Source organism: Hyla sarda, chromosome 6 (assembly GCF_029499605.1).
Source record: "Hyla sarda isolate aHylSar1 chromosome 6, aHylSar1.hap1, whole genome shotgun sequence".
In the NCBI taxonomy this organism is placed as follows: Eukaryota; Metazoa; Chordata; class Amphibia; order Anura; family Hylidae; genus Hyla; species Hyla sarda.
Genome location: NC_079194.1, coordinates 185,622,691 through 185,649,321, shown reverse-complemented (window position 1 = coordinate 185,649,321; position 26,631 = coordinate 185,622,691). Strand labels below are relative to the sequence as shown.

At 43.4% G+C, this 26,631-nt stretch overlaps 1 protein-coding gene across 1 annotated transcript; it reads right to left on the bottom strand.

The window, feature by feature from the left end:
- Positions 1-1,296: 1,296 nt before the first annotated feature.
- SNAI3 (snail family transcriptional repressor 3) lies at positions 1,297-26,631 on the bottom strand. The gene is made up of 3 exons (XM_056526072.1): positions 26,525-26,631; positions 6,159-6,698; positions 1,297-1,698 (listed from the first exon to the last, which is right to left on the bottom strand). The coding sequence occupies exons 1-3, from the start codon at positions 26,601-26,603 to the stop codon at positions 1,517-1,519; spliced, it is 801 nt and encodes a 266-aa protein (XP_056382047.1). The 5' UTR covers positions 26,604-26,631; the 3' UTR covers positions 1,297-1,516.

Below are 26,631 nucleotides of genomic sequence, written 5' to 3'. Positions count from 1 at the left end.
TACATTGTGTTGTTTAAGTGTTCGGCTGGGTTCACACCACCTTTTTGCAATGCAGTTCCCGTATCAGGTTTTTGATAAAAACCGGATTCCTCAAAACTGTATCAAAATGTGTGTACAAACTTTAATCCGTATATGGTTGAAAACCGTATACGGTTCGAAAAATGATGTCGGGTTGCATCTGTTTTTTAAGAAAAAAAAGCATAGTAGTTTTTAACTTTTCACTCCATTATGAATAAAGTTTCACTTGTTTGATTAAAATTCCAAGAAAAAAACTGTTCAAAGTCAAAAACTGTATGGTGAAAACCGTGAACCAGATGCATCTTCTGGCATATGGTTTTCAATGGAGAGTCAATACATACAGTTTTCAATACGGTTCCGTACAGTTTTCAAATTGAAAACGTATACAGGAATTGTATTGCAAAAACGTAGTGTGAACCCAGCCTTTCCTCTATTTTTTGAGCAATGTATTTAAATGGGCACCGTCATTTGCAAAAACTTTTTATATCACGTAGATAACAACATTAGGCAACTTTCACAGGACACGGCAGTGTGGAGGACGTCGGGGGAGCTGGGGAGAATAGCGGGAGAAAAAATACTGCTTGCACCGTCTTTTTCTCCCGCTACTCCAGCTACAAAATTAGGGCGCTCGATGGACCCCATTATAGTAAATGGGATCCATTGGGATGCATTATTGCCTGTGTAAAAGTAGCCTATATGTATATTTGTAACATACATGTTGTATTTTGTCTCTGTACAGAGAAATTCAAGCAATAGCTGTAGGGACAAGAAAGCATGTTTTGCCTCCAAAAGTACAAATTTTTTACCAATGCATATTACAAATATATATATATATATATATATATATATATATATATATATACAAGAATTGGCGTGAGACAGCACCGGGGACCAACCTCCGTGCATGTGAAACACCCAGGCAGCCAGCCTGGTGTTAATGTATGCAAAGTCCAGGAATCACAGCACCAATAGGTCAAGGATCTTCATAAGCTGGTTTCTTTATTCACCCCAAAAGTTACAACGTTTCGGCAACAATAGCCTTTATCAAGCATGATTGATAAAGGCTATTGTTGCCGAAACGTTGTAACTTTTGGGGTGAATAAAGAAACCAGCTTATGAAGATCCTTGACCTATTGGTGCTGTGATTCCTGGACTTTGCATATATATATATATATATATATATATATATATATGAAATATATACAAGAAAACAAGTGTAAACCTTTCCTAAACAACCAACTAACTTTATTACAAGTTAAAATGGGAAGAATTATTTTATATGTGCAATATACTCCAAATTAAGGCCGAGTTATGGTAGCAGGAAAATAGCTCCAACCATTTGTCCCTGTTAAAGTCCAAAAGACCAGGCAGTGAGTCACTTCACATTACTCCAGAAGAAGTCTTTCAGTTCTACAGAATGTCTTACAGTAGAAAAGTGTCTTGTTGTGATGAGATGATTGAGTTGGCTTCTTCTTCTATGGCAGTAGGATAGTAATCATCAGGACAAGGGGCAGCAGCAGCCATCTCGGTGCTTAGTGAGCAGGGAGATGCGAGAGAATGTTTTGCCACAACCTGGACATCTATATCTCTTCACTTTTGAATGTGTCTGCAGGTGAGCCCGCAGGTTAGAACGGTCTGCAAAGCCACGGCCACAGTGATAGCATGAAAATGGTTTCTCACCTACATAAAGCAGAACATACAACACATGAAACATGTAAATTTAAGGCTATGGCATAAATATTTACAATGTTTACAATTATCAATGTTCAAATTTCCAATTTCTTTTAATTACTGTCCTTGCAATGTTGCTCTCGAATTTAGGACAATGGGCACCATAAAACTTCCTAGTATTGATCAGCGGAATTTCCTTGTTTTACCCAATATAAGTTGTTGCCTGAGTTCCTGCCCAGGGTAATACTGGCCCATAAAAGTATCACAGGATTTTTCAAGGATTTTCCAGTGGTCCCAAGGCTCTGACGTCCTAATAATGGCCCCAGAGGTACTGCTGAGCCATATTTGGATCTATATGCTTGATATTAGGATCTAATTCTTAAAGGTTGAGTCAAAATGTATTAATATGCTTTAAATGTGTTGTGATCACAAGACAGGTTTGATGCACTTAAATAGTCACTTTTATTTCAAACAACTTTTCTCTGTTTAAAAGCTTAGGTGATTCCTATCATATTTGTAGATCATTTCATTTAACAGAAATGATTCCTCAAAAAAGCTCTAAAGTTTTGTCCACTTGGTACCCCACTACCCTACAATCTGCTGCCTACTGCCCGTTGTTGGTCTGTGCATCTTTAGGAGCAGAGACACCAAGACAGAACACTGGAAGTGGGGATGTGGCTTAGCTAGTGCTATGTGCAAGAGAAAGATAGTCTGGGCTGTGTGCCTGCAATCTGTACAGCCTGCATGCCTCCTCCAGATGTTTTATGTTGTGCCCAAAAGTTAAATAGGCTTATCTCATCTCTGGCCACCCACCAAGCTCTGGGCAGCTGCAATTTGTGCCTATTATGTGCTGTCTCCTTAATGTAATATCTACCTCCCTTTACTGCATGGGCTTGTCTTCATAATCATTATTAGAAGAGACAGTTTAGGGCTTCATATAAAGCATTCGGGTGGATGCTGTTTTTTTAATTTATTTTTTACTTTCTGCTCACCAAGCATTTTATAACCTTTGATTGGCCAGATAAGTTAATGACAAGAAGTCCCTGTGTGAGTACTGCTAGCAAAAAGCCTAGCTCTTGTTCTGCCTTTTTAAGAAGAGAGAATGCAAAGTAGCTGTGCACCATTGAGGGTGCCCACTGCTCGATAACAGCAGGGAGAGCACTAAAATCACCATGTCACCACTCTGAAGGGTTAATCTAACAGACAAATCTGTAGCTAGATGTAAAGGGGTTATTGAGGATGATTAAACAGAGATGATTTCTTCAAAACAGCAACACACCTGTCCTTCGGTTGTGTGTAGTATTGCAGCTCAGTTCCACAAAGGTAAATGGAGCTATATTGAAATACTACACACAACCTGAGGAAAGTTGTGTTGCTGTTTTTTGAATAATTAATCTCTGTTTTTTCTCCCTGGATAACCTCTTCAATGAATCTATTTGTCCACTGGGTCCTGGCTTCTCCAGTCCAAGATTACTCCTGTCTACTTTCCTCTATAAAATAAACATGCAAGGCTGAGCAATCTTTACATGTTTTCAGATATCTTTAATCAGTTGGAACCTTTGCTTGCCATCCAATGTGTCTGTCTACCATTCGGTTTTATGTAAAACTTGCTTCTATAATTTGTGCTTACATTCCATATTACTTTCCAAACCTATGATTGGTATAAGTACGGTAAATGGATATTCTTGTTTCCAGAGGGTGAAAGACCCTCTTGACCATTTCTTGCTAACATAATTTTTTCGGAGCGAATAACAATTTTATGATTATGAGCAACTGACAACCCTAGCGCTTTTTTGTCTAAGGGTTGGATGTGAGGAGTATGGTTGCTTTGTCTCCTCAGATACATTTTTTTTTTAATTAGAATTGTTGTAATTCCATTAAGAATCAAAATAATACAATTGGGATGAAATCTCGCCCCAAAAGCTAGGAAGGGAACTTTATAATATCTTAGACTTAAAACAATGGAAGGGTCTAAAAGTAAAAACACTAGCGTGTGATGTGATAAAGTTCATAATTTTGTTTTACCATTGGCAAAGGTTTGGGTATTAGTGAGGTCTCAGGTCTTATTGGAAAATAAATCTGCGTGTAATTCCATTAAAGGATTATAATTCACCCTCTTTCTTTTAAATTAATAGTGTATTAGCATTATGATCTGTGTCACTATCAGGCTGTTGTAAGAAAAGTAGGCTTAGTGATCAGACAGCCCTGGGGATATTTCTATCTATACTTCACCACTTTACTCCGAAATCTCTTGCAGGCCCAAAAGCAGTGTGCAGATGGAGCAGGGCGATGACATCTAGGAGCCCAGGCTGTCAATCACAAAGGAGTAAGCGTGACTATAGCCCGGAGCACAGTGACTACATTAGGATGCCATGCTGCACTGCCCTGAGGACTACTTAGAGCTAATTAGCATACGATGTGGGATAACTTGAATCCTATTTTTATAACAATCGCTGCTGACCCTGAGAACATGGGGACATGGTAAGCAAGATGATTTTACCCTATATAACATGTTGTTAACAGTTATATGGGATAAATATATAAATATATATCTGCTGACAGTTTTCCTTTGAATCTTGTTTACAGTGCATGGATAAAAGTCTAAAATGCAGTGGGTTCATCATTGAGGCATTAGATTTTGTGTTTAGTAAAAACACCTTACAATTTGATGGTCAGTGGTATTCGCAGGTAGCAGGCACAGCAATGGGTACGCCGTTTGCCCCTACCTTAGCTAACCCATTCTTAGCAATGTTTGAGGAGAGCTTTATTTACACTGTACAAAATCCATTTATTGAATGTATACAGCTATAGCTACACTTCTTTAATGGTCTGGGTCTGAAGAACAGTTTGCAGCCTTCATGTACTATTTGGGTGAAAATGATCAAAACATACAGTTTACATTCAACTTTCAGGCCACAAAGGTTGAGTTTTTAGATGACACTGTAGTTGTGGAAGATGACATTTTGGTTGCTAAGGAGCACCACAAACCAACAGCAACAAATTCACTTTTGTATTACAGTAGAATTGGTAGCATCAAAATCTTTTTGTTGTGGTCATTCATTTTAACCCCTTAAGGACCGGAGGTTTTTCCGTTTTTGCATTTTCGTTTTTTGCTCCTTGCCTTTAAAAAATCATAACTCTTTCAAATTTACACCTAAAAATCCATATGATGGCTTATTTTTTGCGCCACCAATTCTACTTTGTAATGACGTCAGTCATTTTGCCCAAAAATCTATGGTGAAGCGGGAAAAAAAATCATTGTGCGACAAAATTGAAAAAAAAACGCTGTTTTGTAACTTTTGGGGGCTTCCGTTTCTACGTAGTACATTTTTCGGTAAAAATGACACCTGATATGTATTCTGTAGGTCCATACGATTAAAATGATACCCTACTTATATAGGTTTGATTTTGTCGGACTTTTGGAAAAAATCATAACTACATGCAGGAAAATTAATACGTTTAAAATTGTCATCTTCTGACCCCTATATCTTTTTTATTTTTCCGTGTATGGGGCGGTATGAGGGCTCATTTTTTGCGCCGTGATCTGAAGTTTTTAACGGTACCATTTTTGCATTGATAGAACTTATTGATCACTTTTTATTCATTTTTAAATTATATAAAAAGTGACCAAAAATGCACTATTTTGGACTTTGGAATTTTTTTGCGCGCACGCCATTGACCGAGCGGTTTAATTAATGATATATTTTTATAATTCGGACATTTCCGCACGCGGTGATACCACATATGTTTATTTTTATTTTTATTTACACTGTGTTTTTTTTTTTTTATTGGAAAAGGGGGGTGATTCAAACTTTTAATAGGGGAGGAGTTAAATGATCTTTATTCACTTTTTTTTTTCACTTTTTTTTGCAGTGTTATAGCTCCCATAGGGACCTATAACACTGCACACACTGATCTTCTATGTTGATCACTGGTTTCTCATAAGAAACCAGTGATCAACGATTCTGCCGCATGACTGCTCATGCCTGGATCTCAGGCACTGAGCAGTCATTCGGCGATCGGACAGCGAGGAGGCAGGAAGGGGCCCTCCCGCTGTCCTGTCAGCTGTTCGGGATGCCGCGATTAGCCGCGGCTATCCCGAACAGCCCGACTGAGCTAGCCGGGAACTTTCACTTTCACTTTTAGCCGCGCGGCTCAGCTTTGAGCGCGCGGCTAAAGGGTTAATAGCGCGCGGCGCCGCGATCGGCGCTGCGCGCTATTAGAGGCGGGTCCCGGCTTCACTATGACGCCTGTGTAACCCCGCGTTATATCAGAAGAGCAGGACCAAGGACGTACCGGTACGTCATTGGTCCTTAAGGGGTTAAAGAGAAACGTCACTTGTGTTTTATAATTACATTGAATGTAATACACACTTGCACATCCACATATAAATACATTTATTTTAATTCATTGTTCTTTTATCACATAAAACTGTGACCTGTGAGAAAGGAGGCAGCATTTCATTTTACCTGTATGTGTTCGAATGTGTCCTTGTAGAAGCCAAGGTCTAGAGAAAGCCTTGCCACATATCCGGCATGCACACGGCAATGTATGAGTACGGATGTGCATCTTTAGGGCACCCAAGCTGCTGTATGCTTTAGAACAATGTGGACAACTAAAATACCGACAGTTCCGTATTTTGTTACTAGTGAATAGTCCGTCTGGTTTTGGAAAGTCTAAGCGTCCTACAGAATCAGGAACATACGATAATATTCCTTGAGCATTGGAGTTGCATGTGACCTTGTTCGCAGGCTGGGAGCATCCTTCCTCCAGTGTTCTGTTCCTGAGAGACATGTTTAGATTGTTCATTTTGTCTTTGAGAGGTAATCCATTTGGCGATATTAACAAATCGTCACTAATTTCCTGTGGGTTAAGTATTGTTTTACTAAAGTGATCCATAATTACTGTTTCCCCTTGGATCTGAGATGTAGCTTGTGTTTGCCACTTGTCTGTAATATCTTGTCGTGGAATAGAGGAGTCCTCGTTTTGAAATAGAGACAGCACCATTCCTGCATCAGAAAGACACAACATAATAATTTGTAAGATAATAAGTGTAATGTCCCAGTACAGGATATAACACTGTACAGTACTTTGGCCCTGTCAGGTTGAGTCCCTCATTGTCCTAGGGGCTCTCCTGCAGTGTCTCCCCCAGTATTAAAGCTAGTGTTACTGTGTATAGTCAGTATAATGTTATGTACTATGTGTATAAAGTATAAAGGACCTTTGAAGGTATCACATGTTATGTTAAGGACCTTTGGAAATATCACATGTTATGTTCACATGATGTGTTTTGTTACTCATAGTGCACCAGTTGACCACCTGACCTGCAGCTTGACCTATGGGCTTGACCTATGGGCACTAAGCTTCTTGCTCAGCCCCCATTTATAAGAGGGGAGCCTTTACATTCTCTCTCTTACACAATCACTCCTGCTAAGGAACAGCAAAGCACAGACATCGAAGATCCTGTGTCCAGGACACCTGGAGGCCATAAAGCCTGCACACCAGCCACATTGTCAGTAAGTCAACTCATCTATGTCTGCTGTCTCTACCAAAGTCAAGTCACTAGTCAAGTCAATTATAGTCAGAGTCGCTGTATTGAAGTCTGACCAAAAAGTACTGCAAGTACCAGCAAGCTGCAAGGCCCTTTCCATGTTACTGGTCGACTCTCTGGGATTCTGGCCTAGCTGTAAAGACTTTAACAACTGTCTAACCTCAGTAAAGCTACCGTTAACCCTTACCTGGTCTTGGACTATTATTGCCCTGCCTAACCTTAGGATAGCGGTGCTACCGTTCGGGTGGTTACCAGAAAAACTACTCTGGCGTCATGAACATTAGGGGTTAATACAGGGGTCAAGTCCTGGGAAAAAAAGTGTGGGAACTCACCCTAGATTTCCACTTAAAGGGGTACTAGACATCTTATACCCCATCCAAAAGGATAGGGGATGTTTCATCCCGGGGGTCCGCCGCTGGGGAACCCCACGTTCTCCCTGCTGCTCTCTGCATTTGTTTAGAGCATCGGGTGCAGCGCCAGAGGCTCATGATGTCACAGTCACGGCCCCTCAGTGACAGTCTATGGACTCCTGCTAATGGGAACTGCGTTCCTGTTGTGGAAAAAGTGCAGGAACTCCGTTCCCATGAGTTCCTGCAGGACTTGAGCACTGGGTTAGTAACACCTTGCCCCTGGGCTATACCCTCTGCCCCATCCAACTACACCCTTCACACCCCGTGGTCACACAACAACTTTGGCATCACACATAAGAATATAAGTGTCACGATGCCGGCTGGCAGGTAGTGGATCCTCTGTGCCAGAGAGGGATTGGCGTGGACCGTGCTAGTGGATCGGTTCTAAGCCACTACTGGTTTTCACCAGAGCCCGCCGCAAAGCGGGATGGTCTTGCTGCGGCGGTAGTGACCAGGTCGTATCCACTAGCAACGGCTCAACCTCTCTGGCTGCTGAAGATAGGCGCGGTACAAGGGAGTAGACAGAAGCAAGGTCGGACGTAGCAGAAGGTCGGGGCAGGCAGCAAGGATCGTAGTCAGGGGCAACGGCAGGAGGTCTGGAACACAGGCTAGGAACACACAAGGAACGCTTTCACTGGCACAATGGCAACAAGATCCGGCAAGGAAGTGCAGGGGAAGTGAGGTGATATAGGGAAGTGCACAGGTGAAGACACTAATTGGAATCACTGCGCCAATCAGCGGCGCAGTGGCCCTTTAAATCGCAAAGACCCGGCGCGCGCGCCCTAGGGAGCGGGGCCGCGCGCGCCGGGACAGGACCGAGGGAGAGCGAGTCAGGTACGGGAGCCGGGGTGCGCATCGCGAGCGGGCGCTACCCGCATCGCGAATCGCATCCCGGCTGGCAGCGGAATCGCAGCGCCCCGGGTCAGTGGATCTGACCGGAGCGCTGCAGCGGGGAGAGTGAAGCGAGCGCTCCGGGGAGGAGCGGGGACCCGGAGCGCTCGGCGTAACAGTACCCCCCCCCTTGGGTCTCCCCCTCTTCTTAGAGCCTGAGAACCTGAGGAGCAGACTTTTGTCTAGGATGTTGTCCTCAGGTTCCCAGGATCTCTCTTCAGGACCACAACCCTCCCAGTCCACTAAAAAAAAAGTTTTCCCTCTGACCTTTTTGGAAGCTAAGATCTCTTTGACAGAGAAGATGTCCGAGGAGCCGGAAACAGGAGTGGGAGGAACAGATTTGGGAGAAAAACGGTTGAGGATGAGTGGTTTGAGAAGAGAGACGTGAAAGGCATTAGGGATACGAAGAGAAGGAGGAAGAAGAAGTTTATAAGAGACAGGATTAATTTGACACAAAATTTTGAAAGGACCAAGATAGCGTGGTCCCAACTTGTAGCTAGGGACACGGAAGCGGACATATTTAGCGGAGAGCCATACCTTGTCTCCAGGGGAAAAAACGGGAGGAGCTCTTCTTTTCTTATCCGCGAACTTCTTCATGCGTGATGAAGCCTGTAAGAGAGAATTTTGGGTCTCTCTCCATATGATGGAAAGGTCACGAGAAATTTCATCCACAGCGGGCAGACCAGAGGGCAAGGGGGTAGGGAGGGGGGGAAGAGGGTGACGGCCGTACACCACGAAAAATGGGGATTTGGAGGAAGATTCAGAGACCCTGAAGTTATACGAGAATTCGGCCCATGGAAGGAGATCTGCCCAGTCATCCTGGCGGGAGGAAACAAAATGTCGCAAATAATCACCCAAGATCTGGTTAATTCTTTCTACTTGTCCATTGGACTGGGGATGATATGCAGAAGAAAAATTTAATTTAATCTTGAGTTGTTTACAGAGAGCCCTCCAGAATTTAGACACGAATTGGACGCCTCTATCCGAGACAATCTGCGTAGGCAACCCGTGAAGACGAAAAATGTGTACAAAAAATTGTTTAGCCAACTGAGGCGCAGAAGGAAGACCAGGAAGAGGGATGAAATGTGCCATTTTGGAGAATCGATCAACGACCACCCAAATAACAGTGTTGCCACGGGAAGGGGGTAAATCAGTAATAAAATCCATACCAATCAGAGACCAAGGCTGTTCGGGGACAGGCAGGGGATGAAGAAAACCAGCGGGCTTCTGGCGAGGAGTCTTATCCCGGGCACAGATAGTGCAGGCTCGCACAAAGTCCACAACATCCGTCTCCAGAGTCGGCCACCAATAGAAGCGGGAGATGAGTTGCACAGATTTCTTGATGCCCGCATGACCTGCGAGATGGGAGGAGTGACCCCATTTGAGGATTCCGAGGCGTCGGCGTGGAGAAACAAAGGTCTTTCCTGGAGGAGTTTGCCTGATGGAGGCAGGAGAAGTGGAGATCAGGCAGTCAGGTGGAATGATGTGTTGCGGAGAGAGTTCAACTTCTGAGGCATCCGAGGAACGAGAGAGAGCATCGGCCCTAATGTTCTTATCGGCAGGACGAAAGTGAATCTCAAAATTAAATCGGGCAAAGAACAGAGACCACCGGGCCTGGCGAGGATTCAGCCGTTGGGCAGACTGGAGGTAGGAGAGGTTCTTGTGGTCGGTGTAGATAATAACAGGAAAACTTGATCCCTCCAGCAGATGCCTCCATTCCTCAAGTGCTAATTTAATGGCTAGAAGCTCTCGATCCCCGATGGAGTAGTTCCTCTCCGCTGGAGAGAAGGTCCTAGAGAAAAAACCACAAGTGACAGCATGCCCGGAAGAATTTTTTTGTAGAAGAACAGCTCCAGCTCCCACTGAGGAGGCATCAACCTCCAATAGGAAGGGTTTGGAAGGGTCAGGTCTGGAGAGCACGGGAGCCGAAGAAAAGGCAGACTTGAGTCGTTTAAAGGCGTCTTCTGCTTGAGGAGGCCAAGACTTGGGATCAGCATTTTTTTTGGTTAAAGCCACGATAGGAGCCACAACGGTAGAAAAATGTGGAATAAATTGCCTGTAATAATTGGCGAACCCCAAAAAGCGTTGGATAGCACGGAGTCCGGAGGGGCGTGGCCAATCTAAGACGGCAGAGAGTTTGTCTGGATCCATCTGTAGTCCCTGGCCAGAGACCAAATATCCTAGAAAAGGAAGAGATTGGCATTCAAACAGACATTTCTCAATTTTGGCATAGAGTTGATTGTCACGAAGTCTCTGAAGAACCATACGGACATGCTGGCGGTGTTCTTCTAGATTGGCAGAAAAAATTAGGATATCGTCCAGATATACAACAACACAGGAGTATAACAGATCACGAAAAATTTCATTAACAAAGTCTTGGAAGACGGCAGGGGCGTTGCACAGGCCAAAGGGCATGACCAGATACTCAAAGTGTCCATCTCTTGTGTTAAATGCCGTTTTCCACTCATCCCCCTCTCTGATGCGGATGAGGTTATAGGCGCCTCTTAAGTCCAATTTAGTAAAGATGTGGGCACCTTGGAGGCGATCAAAGAGTTCAGAGATGAGGGGTAAGGGGTAGCGGTTCTTAACCGTGATTTTATTAAGACCGCGGTAGTCAATGCAAGGACGTAGGGAGCCATCTTTTTTGGACACAAAGAAAAATCCGGCTCCGGCAGGAGAGGAGGATTTACGGATAAAGCCCTTTTTTAGATTCTCCTGGACGTATTCAGACATGGCAAGAGTCTCTGGGGCAGAGAGAGGATAAATTCTGCCCCGGGGTGGAGTAGTGCCCGGGAGGAGGTCGATAGGACAATCATAAGGCCTGTGAGGAGGTAGAGTCTCAGCTTGTTTTTTGCAGAAAACATCCGCGAAGTCCATATAGGCCTTAGGGAGACCGGTTACTGGAGGAACCACAGAGTTACGGCAAGGGTTACTGGGAACCGGTTTTAGACAGTTCTTGGAACAAGAGGACCCCCAACTCTTGATCTCCCCAGTGGACCAATCCAGGGTTGGGGAATGAAGTTGAAGCCAGGGAAGTCCAAGGAGAATTTCCGAGGTGCAATTGGGGAGGACCAAAAGTTCAATCCTCTCGTGATGAGATCCGATGCTCATAAGAAGGGGCTCCGTGCGGAAACGTATGGTACAGTCCAATCTTTCATTGTTTACACAATTGATGTAAAGGGGTCTGGCGAGACTGGTCACTGGGATGTTGAACTTGTTGACGAGAGAGGCCAAAATAAAATTTCCTGCAGATCCAGAGTCCAAGAAGGCCACAGTAGAGAAGGAGAAGGCAGAGGCAGACATCCGCACAGGCACAGTAAGACGTGGAGAAGCAGAGTAGACATCAAGGACTGTCTCACCTTTGTGCGGAGTCAGCGTACGTCTTTCCAGGCGGGGAGGACGGATAGGACAATCCCTCAGGAAGTGTTCGGTACTAGCACAGTACAGGCAGAGGTTCTCCATACGGCGTCGTGTCCTCTCTTGAGGTGTCAGGCGAGACCGGTTGACCTGCATAGCCTCCACGGCGGGAGGCACAGGAACAGATTGCAGGGGACCAGAGGAGAGAGGAGCCGAGGAGAAGAAACGCCTCGTGCGAACAGAGTCCATATCTTGGCGGAGTTCCTGACGCCTTTCGGAAAAACGCATGTCAATGCGAGTGGCTAGGTGAATAAGTTCATGTAGATTAGCAGGAATTTCTCGTGCGGCCAGAACATCTTTAATGTTGCTGGATAGGCCTTTTTTAAAGGTCGCGCAGAGGGCCTCATTATTCCAGGATAATTCTGAAGCAAGAGTACGGAATTGTACGGCATACTCGCCAACGGAAGAATTACCCTGGACCAGGTTCAACAGGGCAGTCTCAGCAGAAGAGGCTCGGGCAGGTTCCTCAAAGACACTTCGGATTTCCGAGAAGAAGGAGTGTACAGAGGCAGTGACGGGGTCATTGCGGTCCCAGAGCGGTGTGGCCCAAGACAGGGCTTTTCCAGACAGAAGGCTGACTACGAAAGCCACCTTAGACCTTTCAGTGGGAAACAGGTCCGACATCATCTCCAGATGCAGGGAACATTGGGAAAGAAAGCCACGGCAAAACTTAGAGTCCCCATCAAATTTATCCGGCAAGGATAGGCGTAGACCAGGAGCGGCCACTTGCTGCGGAGGAGGTGCAGGAGCCGGTGGAGGAGATGACTGCTGAAGCTGTGGTAGTAACTGCTGTAGCATAACGGTCAGTTGAGACAGCTGTTGGCCTTGTTGCGCTATCTGTTGTGACTGCTGGGCGACCACCGTGGTAAGGTCAGCGACAACTGGCAGAGGAACTTCAGCGGGATCCATGGCCGGATCTACTGTCACGATGCCGGCTGGCAGGTAGTGGATCCTCTGTGCCAGAGAGGGATTGGCGTGGACCGTGCTAGTGGATCGGTTCTAAGCCACTACTGGTTTTCACCAGAGCCCGCCGCAAAGCGGGATGGTCTTGCTGCGGCGGTAGTGACCAGGTCGTATCCACTAGCAACGGCTCAACCTCTCTGGCTGCTGAAGATAGGCGCGGTACAAGGGAGTAGACAGAAGCAAGGTCGGACGTAGCAGAAGGTCGGGGCAGGCAGCAAGGATCGTAGTCAGGGGCAACGGCAGGAGGTCTGGAACACAGGCTAGGAACACACAAGGAACGCTTTCACTGGCACAATGGCAACAAGATCCGGCAAGGAAGTGCAGGGGAAGTGAGGTGATATAGGGAAGTGCACAGGTGAAGACACTAATTGGAATCACTGCGCCAATCAGCGGCGCAGTGGCCCTTTAAATCGCAAAGACCCGGCGCGCGCGCGCCCTAGGGAGCGGGGCCGCGCGCGCCGGGACAGGACCGAGGGAGAGCGAGTCAGGTACGGGAGCCGGGGTGCGCATCGCGAGCGGGCGCTACCCGCATCGCGAATCGCATCCCGGCTGGCAGCGGAATCGCAGCGCCCCGGGTCAGTGGATCTGACCGGAGCGCTGCAGCGGGGAGAGTGAAGCGAGCGCTCCGGGGAGGAGCGGGGACCCGGAGCGCTCGGCGTAACAATAAGCAGCTACAATATAATTTCTTAAAATTATAATCTGACAAATGTCATTTAAGAGTCATTCTGCACACTAGGTGACCCTGTTGTACAGTTCAAGCTCTTGTGGACTTGCTGAAATAACAGATAATTGGGGAGAGATATTAACCCAGCATCAATTATTACAGGGATTGTCTGGTTTATTATTTATGGCCCACCTGGTATATCATTTATCCTGAATGGCGATGAGTTTCAATATAGTTAAAGAAACACTTTTAAATCTCTGAGTCAAGCTGCCCTCTTAATCACTGCTGCAGGCATAACTCGTGTATAACATATTCCGGGAGAGTTCCTTTGAGAAAAAGTGTCATTTAATATATGTTTTGTGTTTACCATTTACCTGATCCCACTATGGAGAATCAGCTATCACCACCATTTTACACATTAGTTATTTCTTTCTATTTTCTATACCTATATTATCCCTGTTCTAGAGTTCTCACAAATTTTCTTAAGCTACAAATTAAAGGGGTACTCTGTTGCTGTCTGTCACGCCGAAATCTCAACTACGGCCTCCGGAACCCAGTGCTCTGAAAATAATGTTCAGAACGCCAGATGTCTGCACGGAGATCGCGGGGGTTCCCATGATCAGACATCTTATTTCCGTTATCCTGTGGATAGGAGATAAGATGTCCAGACATGGAGTACTTCTTTAAGTAGTTGAACCTGTATTTTTGCATGAGCTTTTAGCATGACTATTGCTAGTTCCATGTACAGAGGGTAAATGTTATTCTCCCCTCTTTTCATTATAGTATGTTCCTTCAGGAGAACTGTTTGTTGTGGTTAGTTATCATTTTTTGCCATGTTAATAATTGTATGCTGTAAAGTGTTGTGTGTACTATGTTATTATGTGTCCCTGCGTGCCTCAGGTCTTTTGTGCAGAGTTGTAAGGGCTAGTCACAGAAATTAGGACATAAAATCAATTTTATTACTCGCCCCTAAAAAGTGCCCCTATCACGCTCAGAGAGCCAAACAAAAACCAAAAAAATAACACAGCAAACACACAGTGATTGAGCACCAAGCTCATAATAGATATCATGACTGATAAAGCATATAACACAGTACGTGCTGATAACAATACCACAGATATTAGATACAAATTATGATAACAGGTAATGAGTATAATGATAGAAAATATCACGCCCTATCCCCCATGGCTCAGGTAGTGGCTCAGGGCGGGACAACAGGGTTGGAGGGGGTCGGTACCTAACACTCCTTATATCTACACCTGCTCTAGGACCTAAGCCTAGGCAGAATGGACTTCCTGAAAAGGACGGTCCCGCACTGGAACCAAGTCTACGCTACGACTCTTCCCCTACAATATGCTATCTCACTTGCTAAAGATAATAAGCTGATATGCTACCCGGACAAATCCCTGTCCTAAATGTCCCATATATTATGATGATAATTAAGAAACTGCGATGGTCTGGGATAGTCAGTCAGATGGATGTTAGCAATGGTAAGCAGGGGAGAGTGGGGAGTAGTGTTGTAGTAGTGCTAAAGATAGGGAACTAGAGATCAGAAGGTGGATTATGTGACATCATATACCAAGTGTATGGTTATCACATTGTATAATCAGCAGTTCCTATATAACATGCATCATGTGATTAATAGGCATAATACACCCTCATCAATGTCCTATAGATTAGAACAAGGTATATGCAGGTAACCAATCCAGTTTCACTATACAGTTCACTAATACAGGTGAGTACCTGGGAGTGCATGTCATATTCACCTGTATTAGTGAACTGTGCCGTAAAATTGGATTGGTTACCTGTATATACCTTGTTCTAATCTATGGGATATTGATGTGCATGAGGATGTATTATGCCTATTAATCACATGATGCATGTTATATAGGAACTGCTGATTATACAATGTGATAACCATACACTTGGTATATGATGTCACATAATCCACCTTGCTGCTGCTGCCAGGAGGGGACTAGCCGTCATCATACGGCCACCATCTTAGGGTCTGAGTGAGTGGTCCTCAACGGACCGGACATCTTATTTTCTACATTAAAGGGTACCTCTCATCAAATAAACTTTTGATATATTTTAGATTAATGAATGTTGAATAACTTTCCAATAGCATGTTAATGAAAATTATGCTTCTTTCTATTGTATTTTTCCCGATCGGTCCTGTCAGCAAGCATTTCTGACTCATGCTGGAGTCCTAAACACTCAGAGCTGCCAGCCTGCTTTGTTCACAGCCAAACAGGCTGTGAACAAAGCAGGCTGGCAGCTCTGAGTGTTCTCCTTTGTGAACAAAGCAGACTGGCAGCTCGTAGTGTTTAGGACTCCAGCAAGAGTCTGAAATGCTTGCTGCCAGGACTGGTAGGGAGACCCCTAGTGGTCATTTCTTCAAAGTGGAAAATTAAATAGAAAGAAGCATATTTTTTTAATAACATGCAATTGTAAAGTTATTCTGCATACATTAATCTATAATATATAAAAAGTTATTTTGATGAGAGGTACCCTTTAACTGGCGGTTTTGTATCACAGCTGCATATCCTTGTTTAATTTCTTTCCTACACCTGATGAACCCCGCATAGCTCCTACTATCTATTTTGGAGGGGGGGGGGGAAACACGTTGGGATTATTTACGTTGTAATTGTGTATACTGACACAGTTGATTTTCTGTAGGAATTTTTGCCTTAACAGGGGAAGAATTCAGCCCTACAATATTTATAACATTTATCTGAGCTCCTTCTTCACCTACACCTATTATAATTTTTTCACTTTGAGGACCTATTATCTTATACCAAATACTATTAAAAGTGAAACCTCATTTACAAATCTGTTTAACTTTCTGGCACCAGTTTATAAAAAAAAATAAAATAAAAAAAAAGTTTTCCACGGGAGTACCCCATTTAAAGGGGTATTCCAGGATTTTTTTTTATTTGACTATGCTACAGGGGCTGTAAAGTTAGTGTATTTCATAATATAGTGTCTGTACCTGTGTGTGACTGTTTTCTCACAATTCTTCTGTGATTTTCACTCCAATATTCATTTTTAACAGCATACAAAATGACTGTTGTCTCAGATTTTTCCCAGGTTGCAATGCCGCCGAGACCTGACTCACCAGTCAGCTGATGACAGGGAGCCTGTCTGCTTCAATGGGTGGAGGAATCGCTTGGTGGGAGAGAGATCAATCTGCAACTAATGCAACAGCTGTAGGCACCCTGATTGAAAACCACAGGTCTTTTGAATGGATCCCGCTCATTTATGTTCCAATGGGTGGGGTGGCTCATGTGTGAGAGGGATAATGGAATTGTGGGTTTTGTAGTCAAAAAAAGAAAAGTCAAACAGGAAATACCAGTTAACAAAAAGCTAGCCACAGTGTTATGGTAATCTCATGACATAGCCATTTATCCCCAAGACCAGTGCAGATCCTTCCTAAGCATGTCCATTACTGCCTGCCAGGTATGTACTAAAATTACCTTATGGTGGATAACCCTTTTAAGGACGCAGCCGTTTTTTGCAAACCTGACCACTGTCACTTTAAGCATTAAAAACTCTGGGATGCTTTAACTTATTATTTTGATTCTGGGATAGTTTTTTCGTGACATATTCTACTTTATGTTAGTGGAAAATTTTTGTTGATACTTGCATCATTTCTTGGTGAAAAAATAAAAAATTCCATGAAAAATTTGAAAATTTAGCATTTTTTGAATTTTTAAGCTCTCTGCTTGTAAGCAAAGTGGACATTCCAAATAAATGATATGTTTATTCACATATAAAATATGTCTAGTTTGTGTTTGCAACATAAAGTTGACATGTTTTTATTTTTTGAAGACATTATAGAGCAGCAATTTTATTTAGCAGCAATTTTCCAATTTTTCATGAAAATTTCAAATTGGAATTTTTCAGGGACCAGTTCAGTTTCAAAGTGAATTTGAGGGTCTTTATGTTAGAAATACCCTATAATGGACCCCATTATGAAAACTGCACCCCTTAAAGTATTCAAAATGACATTCAGAAAGTTTGCTAACCCTTTAGATGTTTCACAGGAATAGCAGCAAAGTGGAGGAGAAAATTTAAAATCTTTATTTTTTACACTAACATGTTCTTGTAAACCCATTTTTTTTCCATTTTACAATGGTTAATAGGTAAAAATGTCCCACAAAATTTGTAACCCTATTTCTCTCAAGTAAGAAAATACCTCATATGTGGATGTAAAGTGTTCTGCGGGTGCAGTAGAGGGTTCAGAAGGGAAGGAGCGACAATGGGATTTTGGAGAGCAAATTTTGGTAAAAAGGTTTTTGGGGGGCATGTCACATTTAGGAAGCTCCCATGGTGCCAGAACAGCAAAAAAAAAAAAAAAAAAAAAACACATGGCACACTATATGGGGAAACTACACCCCTCAAGGAACGTAACAAGGGGGTACAGTGAGCCATAACACCCCACAGGTGTTTGACAAATTATCACTATAGTTGGACGTGAAAATGATCAATTTTATTTATTTCACTAAAATGCTGGTGCAACCCCAAATTTTTCATTTTCACAAGGGGTAATAGGTAAAAATGTCCCCCAAACTTTGTAACCCCATTTCTTTCGAGTAAGGAAATACCTCATATGTAGATGTAAAGTGCTCTGTGGGTGCACTAGAGGGCTCAGAAGGGAAGGAGCGACAATGGGATTTTGGAGAGCAAATTTTGGTAAAAAGGTTTTTGGGGGGCATGTCACATTTAGGAAGCTCCCATGGTGCCAGAACAGCAAAAAAAAAAAAAACACATGGCACACTATATGAGAAACTACACCCCTCAAGGAATGTAACAAGGGGTACAGTGAGCCATAACACCCCACAGGTGTTTGACAAATTGTCACTATAGTTGGACGTGTAAATTATCAATTTTATTTATTTCACTAAAATGCTGGTGCTACCCCAAATTTTTCATTTTCACAAGGGGTAATAGGTAAAAATGTCCCCCAAACTTTGTAACCCCATTTCTTTCGAGTAAGGAAATACCTCATATGTAGATGTAAAGTGCTCTGTGGGTGCACTAGAGGGCTCAGAAGGGAAGGAGCGACAATGGGATTTTGGAGAGTGAATTTTGCGGAAATGTTTGTTGGGGGCATGTCTCGTTTAGGAAGCCCCCATGGTGCCATAACAGCAAAAAAAAAACACATGGCACACTGTTCTGGAAACTACACCCCTCAAGGAACATAACAAGGGGTATAGTGAGCCTTAACAACCCACAGGTGATTGACGAATTTTCGCTAAAGTTGGACGTGAGAATGAAAGATGAAAAAAAAATTCACAAAAATGCTGGTGTTATCCCAAATTTTTAATTTTTACAAGGGGTGATAGGAGAAAAAGCCCCCCAAAATTTTTAACACAATTTCTTCTGAGTATGGAAATACCCCATATGTGGATGTAAAGTGCTTTGCGGGCAAACTACAATGCTCAGAAGAGAAGGAGCGCCATTGGGCTTTTGGAAAAAGAATTTGGTTGGAATAGAAGTCGGGGGCCTTGTGCATTTACAAAGCCCACCGTGCTACCAGAACAGTGGACCCCCCATGTGACCCAATTTTGGAAACTACACCCCTCACAGAATTTAATAAGGGGTGCAGTTAGCATTTACACCCCACTGGTGTTTGACAGATTTTTTGAACAGTGGGCTGTGCAAATGAAAAATGAAAAATTTTCATTTTCATGGACCACTGTTCCAAAAATCTGTCAGACACCTGTGGGGTGTAAATGCTCACTGTAACCCTTATTACATTACATGAGGGGTGTAGTTTCCAAAATGGGGTCACATAGGGGGGTCCACTGTTCTGGACTTCTATTCCAACCAAATTCTGGGGGGTTCCGCTGTTCTGGCACCATGGGGGCTTTGTAAACACACATGGCATACAATTCCAGCCAAATTCTCTCTCAAAAAGCCCAATGGCGCTCCTTCTCTTCTGAGCCCTGTAGTGTCCCCGCAGAGCACTTTACATCCACATATGGGGTATTTCGGTACTCTTTTTCTCCAATTTCCCCTTGTGGAAATAAAAACTTTGGGGTAACACCAGCATTTTAGTGAAAAAAAAAAATCAGATTTTTCCTTTTCACGTCCAACTTTAACAAAAAATTTTCAAACACCTGTGGGATTTTTTTTTTTTGCGTTTATGTCAGAACCGCTGTAGCTATCAGCCACCCCTGTGCAAATCACCAATTTAGACCTCAAATGTACATAGTGCGCTCTCACTCCTGAGCCTTGTTGTGCGCCCGCAGAGCACTTTACACCCACATATGGGGTGTTTTCGTACTCAGGAGAAATTACGTTACAAATTTTGGGGGTCTTTTTTTCCTTTTACCTCTTGTAAAAATGAAAAGTATGGGGCAACACCAGCACGTTAGTGTAAACATTTTAATTTTTTTACACTAACATGCTAGTGTAGACCCCAACTTTACCTTTTCATACGGGGTAAAAGGAGAAAAAGCCCCCCAAAATGTGTTAGGCAATTTCTCCTGAGTACAGAAATACCCTATTTGTGGCCCTAAACTGTTGCCTTGAAATACGACAACGCTCCGAAGTGAGAGAGCGCCATGTGCATTTGAGACCTAAATTAGGGATTTGCATAGGGATGGACATGGCAGTGTTCCCCAAAAACAGTGCCTCCAGCTGTTGCAAAACTCCCAGCATGCCTGAACAGTCAAGGGCTGTCCGGCAATACTGGGAGTTATTTTGCAACAGCTGGAGGCTCCATTTTGGAAACACTGCCATATGAGACATTTTTTTATTTTTATTGGGGGGTGGGGGGGGGCAGTGTAGGGGGGTGTATATATAGTGTTTTACCCTTTATTTTGTGTAGATGTAGTGTAGTGTAGTGTTTTTAGGGTACATTCACACAGGCGGTGGTTCACAGCAAGTTTCCCGCTGGGAGTTTGAGCTGCGGCGGAAAATTTGCTGCAGCTCAAACTTAAAGCAGGAAACTCGCTATAAACCCGCCCGTGCGAATGTACCCCGTACATTCACATGGGGGGGGGGCAAACCTCCAGCTGTTGCAAAACTACAACTCCCAGCATGCACTGACAGACCTTGCATGCTGGGAATTGCAGTTATGCAACAGCTGGAGGCACACTGGTTGGGAAACACTAAGTTAGGTAACAGACTACCGCAGTGTTTCAGCACCAGTGTACCTCCAGCTGTTGCAAAACAAACTCCCAACATGCATGGTCTTTCAATGCATGCTGGAAGTTGTAGTTTTGAAAAAGGTGGAGGCACACAGGTTGGGAAACACTGAGTTAGGAAACAGACAGTGTTTCCCAACCAGTGTGCCTTCAGTTGTTGCAAAACTGCAACTCCCAGCATGCCAAGAGAGCCGAAGGGCATGCTGGGAGTTGTAGTTTTGCAACATCTGGCCCTTCAGATGTTGCCAAACTACAACGCTCAGCATGCCTGGACAGTCTTGGCATGCTGGGAGATGTAGTTTTGCAACATCTGGAAGTGCACAGTTTGGAGACCACTATATAGTGGTCTTCAAACTGTAACCCTCCAGATGTTGCAAAAATACAACTCCCAGCATGTCCAGACAGCCTTTGGCTATCTGGGCATGCTGGGAGTTGCAGTTGTGAAACTACATTGCAGCAGTGAAGATCACTTACCAGATTTTCACTGCTGCATTCTGCTGACGGTCCCCTGCTGTCTGCAGCCATCCCCCGCTGTATGCCACCGGTAACTGCTGCCACCATCTTTTCCTCGCTCTCAGGACCCCCCTGGGCGATATGTTGGGATGGCTGCTGATAGATATCAGCAGTCATCCCGTTCTGATCACTGCGTCCGGAGATGCTGTGATCAGGAAACTCAACGGCATAAATGAACCCCTTAACGACGAGCGCTGTAAATGTATGGTGCTGCGCAAAGTGACACTTAGCAGCACCGTACATTTACAACGCTCGTCGTTAAGGGGTTAATGGCAATGTTTGGTGCCAGACAATGATCCTGTGAAGTGGAACCACATGAAGTATCTGAGAGGCTTCCTGTGGCCTGTGAAAGAGTGATGAATGATGAATTTATATCAAAGCCAGATATATGGACCATCTATTCACAATCTTGCTGTACCTGAAGGGAATACTGTATGTACTCAGATATATCCATGCCACTTTTGGAGAAATTTCTTTTATCTAGATAAATCCAGTGCCTGAAAAAACGCCAGTGCAATTTCCTGCATCTGGCGTTTTTTCATTTGGGTGGAAATTGCATTTTTGGCCCCTTTGGCGTTTTTTTGGTACCCAAAATTTGTTGGAGGGAATTATAGAGTGGTGGTAAACAGTCTAAGCTGTAAATCAACTCTTGAGTGAGAGCCAGTACCTAAAGTACACTTTCAATCGTGGTACTGGCACCAGGATATGCGCCTAAATTTTGCAGCAGCTTTTGATCCTGTGACTTGCTCTGAGACAATCATGATCTGGAGACGGATTTGTAGGAAGTCCCAAATACTTAGATGGTACTTCAGGAAAAGGCATCTCCAGATCACAACAGTCTCAGAGCAAGTCATGGGATCAGATGCGGCCATTAAATTTAGGCACATATCCTGCTTCCAGGATTGCGATTAGAGGTATGCTTCAAAGCAGTGGTCTCAAACTGTGGCCCTCCAGATGTTGGAAAATTTCAACTCCTAGCATGCCCATACAGCGAACGGCTGTCCGGGCATGCTGGGAGTTGAAGTTGCCGTCCGGACATGCTGGGAGTTGAAGTTTTCCAACATCTGGAGGGCCACAGTTTGAGACCACTGCTTTAAAGTAAGCTTGTGTAGTCTCATTCCAGTGTCTTTGTGTATCTTTCTCTGCTCACTGAACTCTCTCCCCTTCCCAACTCCTTCCTTACCACTCCCCTTTCCATAAACATGTTTTGGCAGCATGTAATGTGATCTGTATGTGACCTGCTAGTTCCTCTTGAAACACAGGATGGAAATGAAATGTTTAGAGTGATTAAAAGCCTAAACAGGAAAGGAGAAGAAGCTTAATAAGAAACACTCTGAAAGGATATAGTGCTTTTGGAAAGTTTACAGACCCTTTTACTTTTTTCACATTATGTTATGGAAAGAACTGCATGTACAGCCACGGGTATGGAGAAGGATACAAAAACATCTCTGCTTAACAAGAGGACAGTGGCCTCCACAAATGTTGAATGAAAGAAGTTTGAGACAACGAGGACTCTTCCTAGAGCGTTGTAAGGGCGTTGGTAAGAGAAATGACCCAAAGGACCCAATGATCATTTAGAGATTCTGTGTGCAGATAGTAAAAACTTACTTAAGTCAAACCACTGACTGCAGCAATCCACCAATCTGGGTTTTTTGGCCAGAAAGAAGCCTCTTCTCAGTGAAAAAAACACGAATGCCTGCCTAAAGTTTGCAAAATAAGCACCTAAAGGACTCAAAAGATTCTCTCGTCTGATGAAACCAATATTGAAGCTTCTGGCCTCAATTCTAAGTGTCATGTCTGGAGGAAACCAGGTAGAGCTTATCACCTGCCCAATACTATCTCTATGATGAAGCATGGTGGTGGCAGTATTTTTCAACAGCTGGGACATTGAGACAAGTCAGGATTAAGAGAGCAAAAGTAGAGAGATATTCCTAATTGGCATCATACCCAAGAAGACTGGAGGTTGTAATTGCTGCCAAGTGCTGAGTAAAGGTTCTGAATACTGATGTTCATGTAATATTTTCGTTTTTTCTTTCCAGAAAATTAGCAAAGGTTTTAAACATTCTGTTTTCACTTTTAATGAAAAGGAATGAGATTGTCACAGCCTTATCCCAAAGGGAAGAGAGGAATAAAGCTGTCCTTTATCCAGCTCTTCTTTTTGGGATCCATTCCAAAAGGCAAAATAATGCAACTACAAACCGTAACTAAAATGCTCCTTTATAGAGACATGGCCGGTAATCTGACTAGGCCAATCCAAAATAGAAGAAAGACGTTTTGACAATATAATTGAGAATGTTCCTGAGCTGCTGCAGAACATCCTAGGTCTGTACAATAAAATGCCATAGTGGCTAGGATGCCTGCTAAGAGAATTTTTATGTGGACTATTAACACCCCATGATGGCACAAATCCCACTCACGTCATGAAGAAGTTAAAGGGTTATTCTATTCAGAGGGTGAAGAGACGGAAGGAGTAATCTGCAGATGCATGTGGTATCTGGTCACACTAAAGTCACACGTTTTCCAGCTGCACCTGCTCCTCCACTTAGATAAAAAGGAATTCGTTCTAGCAAGAAATCCCAGCACAAAAGCAATTCTAGCAGGTGAGAATTCACAGTGGTCACACACTAACAAGGTAAAACATGCGGATATCTGCTGACTATGTTGTAAGATCAGTTTTGTATGATCCCGGTCCATGTTTTAATCACTTACATTTGGAATTTTAGGTTTGTCCCTGGAAATTTCCACATTTTCTTAGTATTTACCACTGCAGTGGCCCAGTACGGGATGGTGTATCCCTGTACATCTTTCCTGCCCTGTCAGGCAGAGTTCCTCCATGTCCCCAGGGCCCCCCCTTACAGTGTAACCCCTATTGTATATATGTTTGTATTACTAGTGTACTGTTGGTTTAAATACTATACCATGTGCTTGTTACCCAGGAAGCAATAGTGACCAGGCGACCCCCCAAGTGACCTATGGGATCCTTGCTAAGCTCCCCTATAAAAACCACGGAAGGGGCTGCAATCTTTCTCTTGGAGCTCTTAGCTCTTGTTCCAGTGCAGACGTCTCAGAGTGTGTCCAGAGCATTGGAGGCCTCAAGCCTAAAGTCTGCAGCCGCAAGTCAGCTCAAGTAAGATCAAAGTCATCTTCATGTTAATTGTCTAGTCAAGTCGTCTATATAGTCACCATGGCCTGCACTAAAGTGTCTCTATATGCTGCAAGTCCCAGAAAGCCAGCGAGGTCCCAGTGTCACTTGTCACCTCCTTGGGATTCTGGCTGTACTGCATAGACTGTATCACCTGACTACCCTCAGTAAAGCTACCGTTGCTCGTAACTTGGCGTCGGTGTCTTCATTGCCCCTGTGCCTAGCCCAGGACCAGCGGTATTACCTTCGGGTGGTTAAGGCTAAACCACACCCTGGCATCACGACAAGGGGTTAATAACATCTTCCCTGCATTGCATACCCACACACCGCACCACACACCTGAAATATCTGATTAATGTGCAACACATAAGTGTCCACACATAGACTAGTCTTACTAAAGACATGCACCATTTTTTGCCCCAGATTTTTTGTGTACTGCGAGGTGGGGTATCCTAAAGAAGATGCTTAGCAATCTACTACCTGATACTGATAAATTTGCTCCATCTTCAGAAACCCATAGACTCTTAGGCTAGGTTCAGACTATGGAATTTCTGCCTGCAATTCCGCTTTGAAATGCAGGCAGAAATTCTGCTTGCTAAAATATGCGGAATTTGTGAACGGAAAATCCGCTTTAAAATATCCGCCTGAAGAATGGTGGTGCTCTTTCTTCAGGTGGATATCCTTGCGGAACACACTGCAGTCTATTGGGGACTGCAATGTCCGCGTGGTCCTGAGTCAGTCGGCATTGACCGCACTCAGAATTCCTAGATGGAAATTTTCCATCTGGAGATTCCGCAGTCTGAACCTAGCCTTAGGGTCTATTCACATGGCAGAATTTCCACTTGCGGAATTTCCCCTCAAATTAAAGCCCATAGACTTCTATGGGATTCCGCACTCCCATTCATGGACTCCTATGGAATTCCGCACTCCCATTCACTCTTCTGAATTTCCGCAAGCGGAAATTCAGAAGAGTGAATGGGATTGCGGAATTCCATTGGAGTCCAAGGGCTTTAATTTGAGTCGGAATTCCGCAAGTGGAAATTCTGCCATGTGAATAGACCCTTACTATACTATTGATAGATGTCCCCTACTGCATCACTCTATGGATTGTTTCAAACGGCTGTCAATATACTACAATATACTGGATGTACCAACTAAGCTAAATATTAAAGCCTGAAAAAGAGGCCGATTTCCTTCAGTTGGAGCCAATAATTTCTCGTTTTACAAACATGTTATTGATAGTAAAATCACTTTACCAAAATCTTCAAGTGTCTGGTCAGCTTGGGGCTTCAAGGCTACTCTATGATCACAACAGATTGGGTAACTGATGCACAAGAACAGTAATACATATGTACTGATATGAATAGCACATGGTGCTATTTCTGGTTAAAAAAATTATAATAATTAAAAAAAAAGGGATATTACAACTTAACTGCAAAGTGACCCTGTAAATAACTTATAATGCTGGCAAGTGAGGAAAAGAAAATGGAAATGTATTATCTATGTGAGTAGGATAGCTGTAAACATATCAATAAACTAATATACTCCATACACAACATAGTGTATAGTGATGTTTAAATGACAAGAAATCTATGTATTTAATACCGAGTACATATGTAGAATAGTACAATAAGCTGATATACAACTACAGTACCATAAATGCCATATTTATTTATTTTCAAATAAAATAAAATAAACTATATGTCCATAATTTTTTTTTATCTGAAGAAGTAATTTATATGCTGTGAAACGTGTAATCTGTCTAGACTACAATAGAAGCAGCTTGCCATAATGAATCACAAAGATTGTAAGTAATATCTGCCTAATTCTCAGAATATTGGTCAGAACGCATTTACTGCTTTTACTGCAAACTGTAAAATGATGAGAATTACCATGACAATAATTCCTTATGGGACCCTTTAGAATTTATGGACAGTAAGTAATCATTTACAGTACATGATGGTTATTCTGTATAATTACTGTCCTATACTGTATATTCTTCATTCATTATTCACCAGATTCTCATTCAGCTCTATGAGAAAGGGATACATTATAGAAGATATATGTAATGAAGTGGCATTACCTGTATTCTGCTAGTATGCTAAGATAAAGTATGTGTGCCCTTACCTGCTTGCGCCTCCAGCAGTTGTCCATAATTAGGAATCCTGTGGCTGCAGGGCTTCTTTACCAGGAAAGACCTGGGCATCCTCTGCCACTTTCCCCAGTCTTTCTGT

Coding starts and splice junctions, on each gene's coding strand:
- SNAI3 (XM_056526072.1), bottom strand. CDS start 26,603: ATGCCCAGGTCTTTCCTGGTAAAGAAGCCCTGCAGCCACAGGATTCCT. Junction 6,699..26,524: donor ACTGCTGGAGGCGCAAGCAG/GTAAGGGCACAC, acceptor TTTCTGATGCAG/GAATGGTGCTGTCTCTATTT. Junction 1,699..6,158: donor ACACATTCGAACACATACAG/GTAAAATGAAAT, acceptor TGCTTTATGTAG/GTGAGAAACCATTTTCATGC.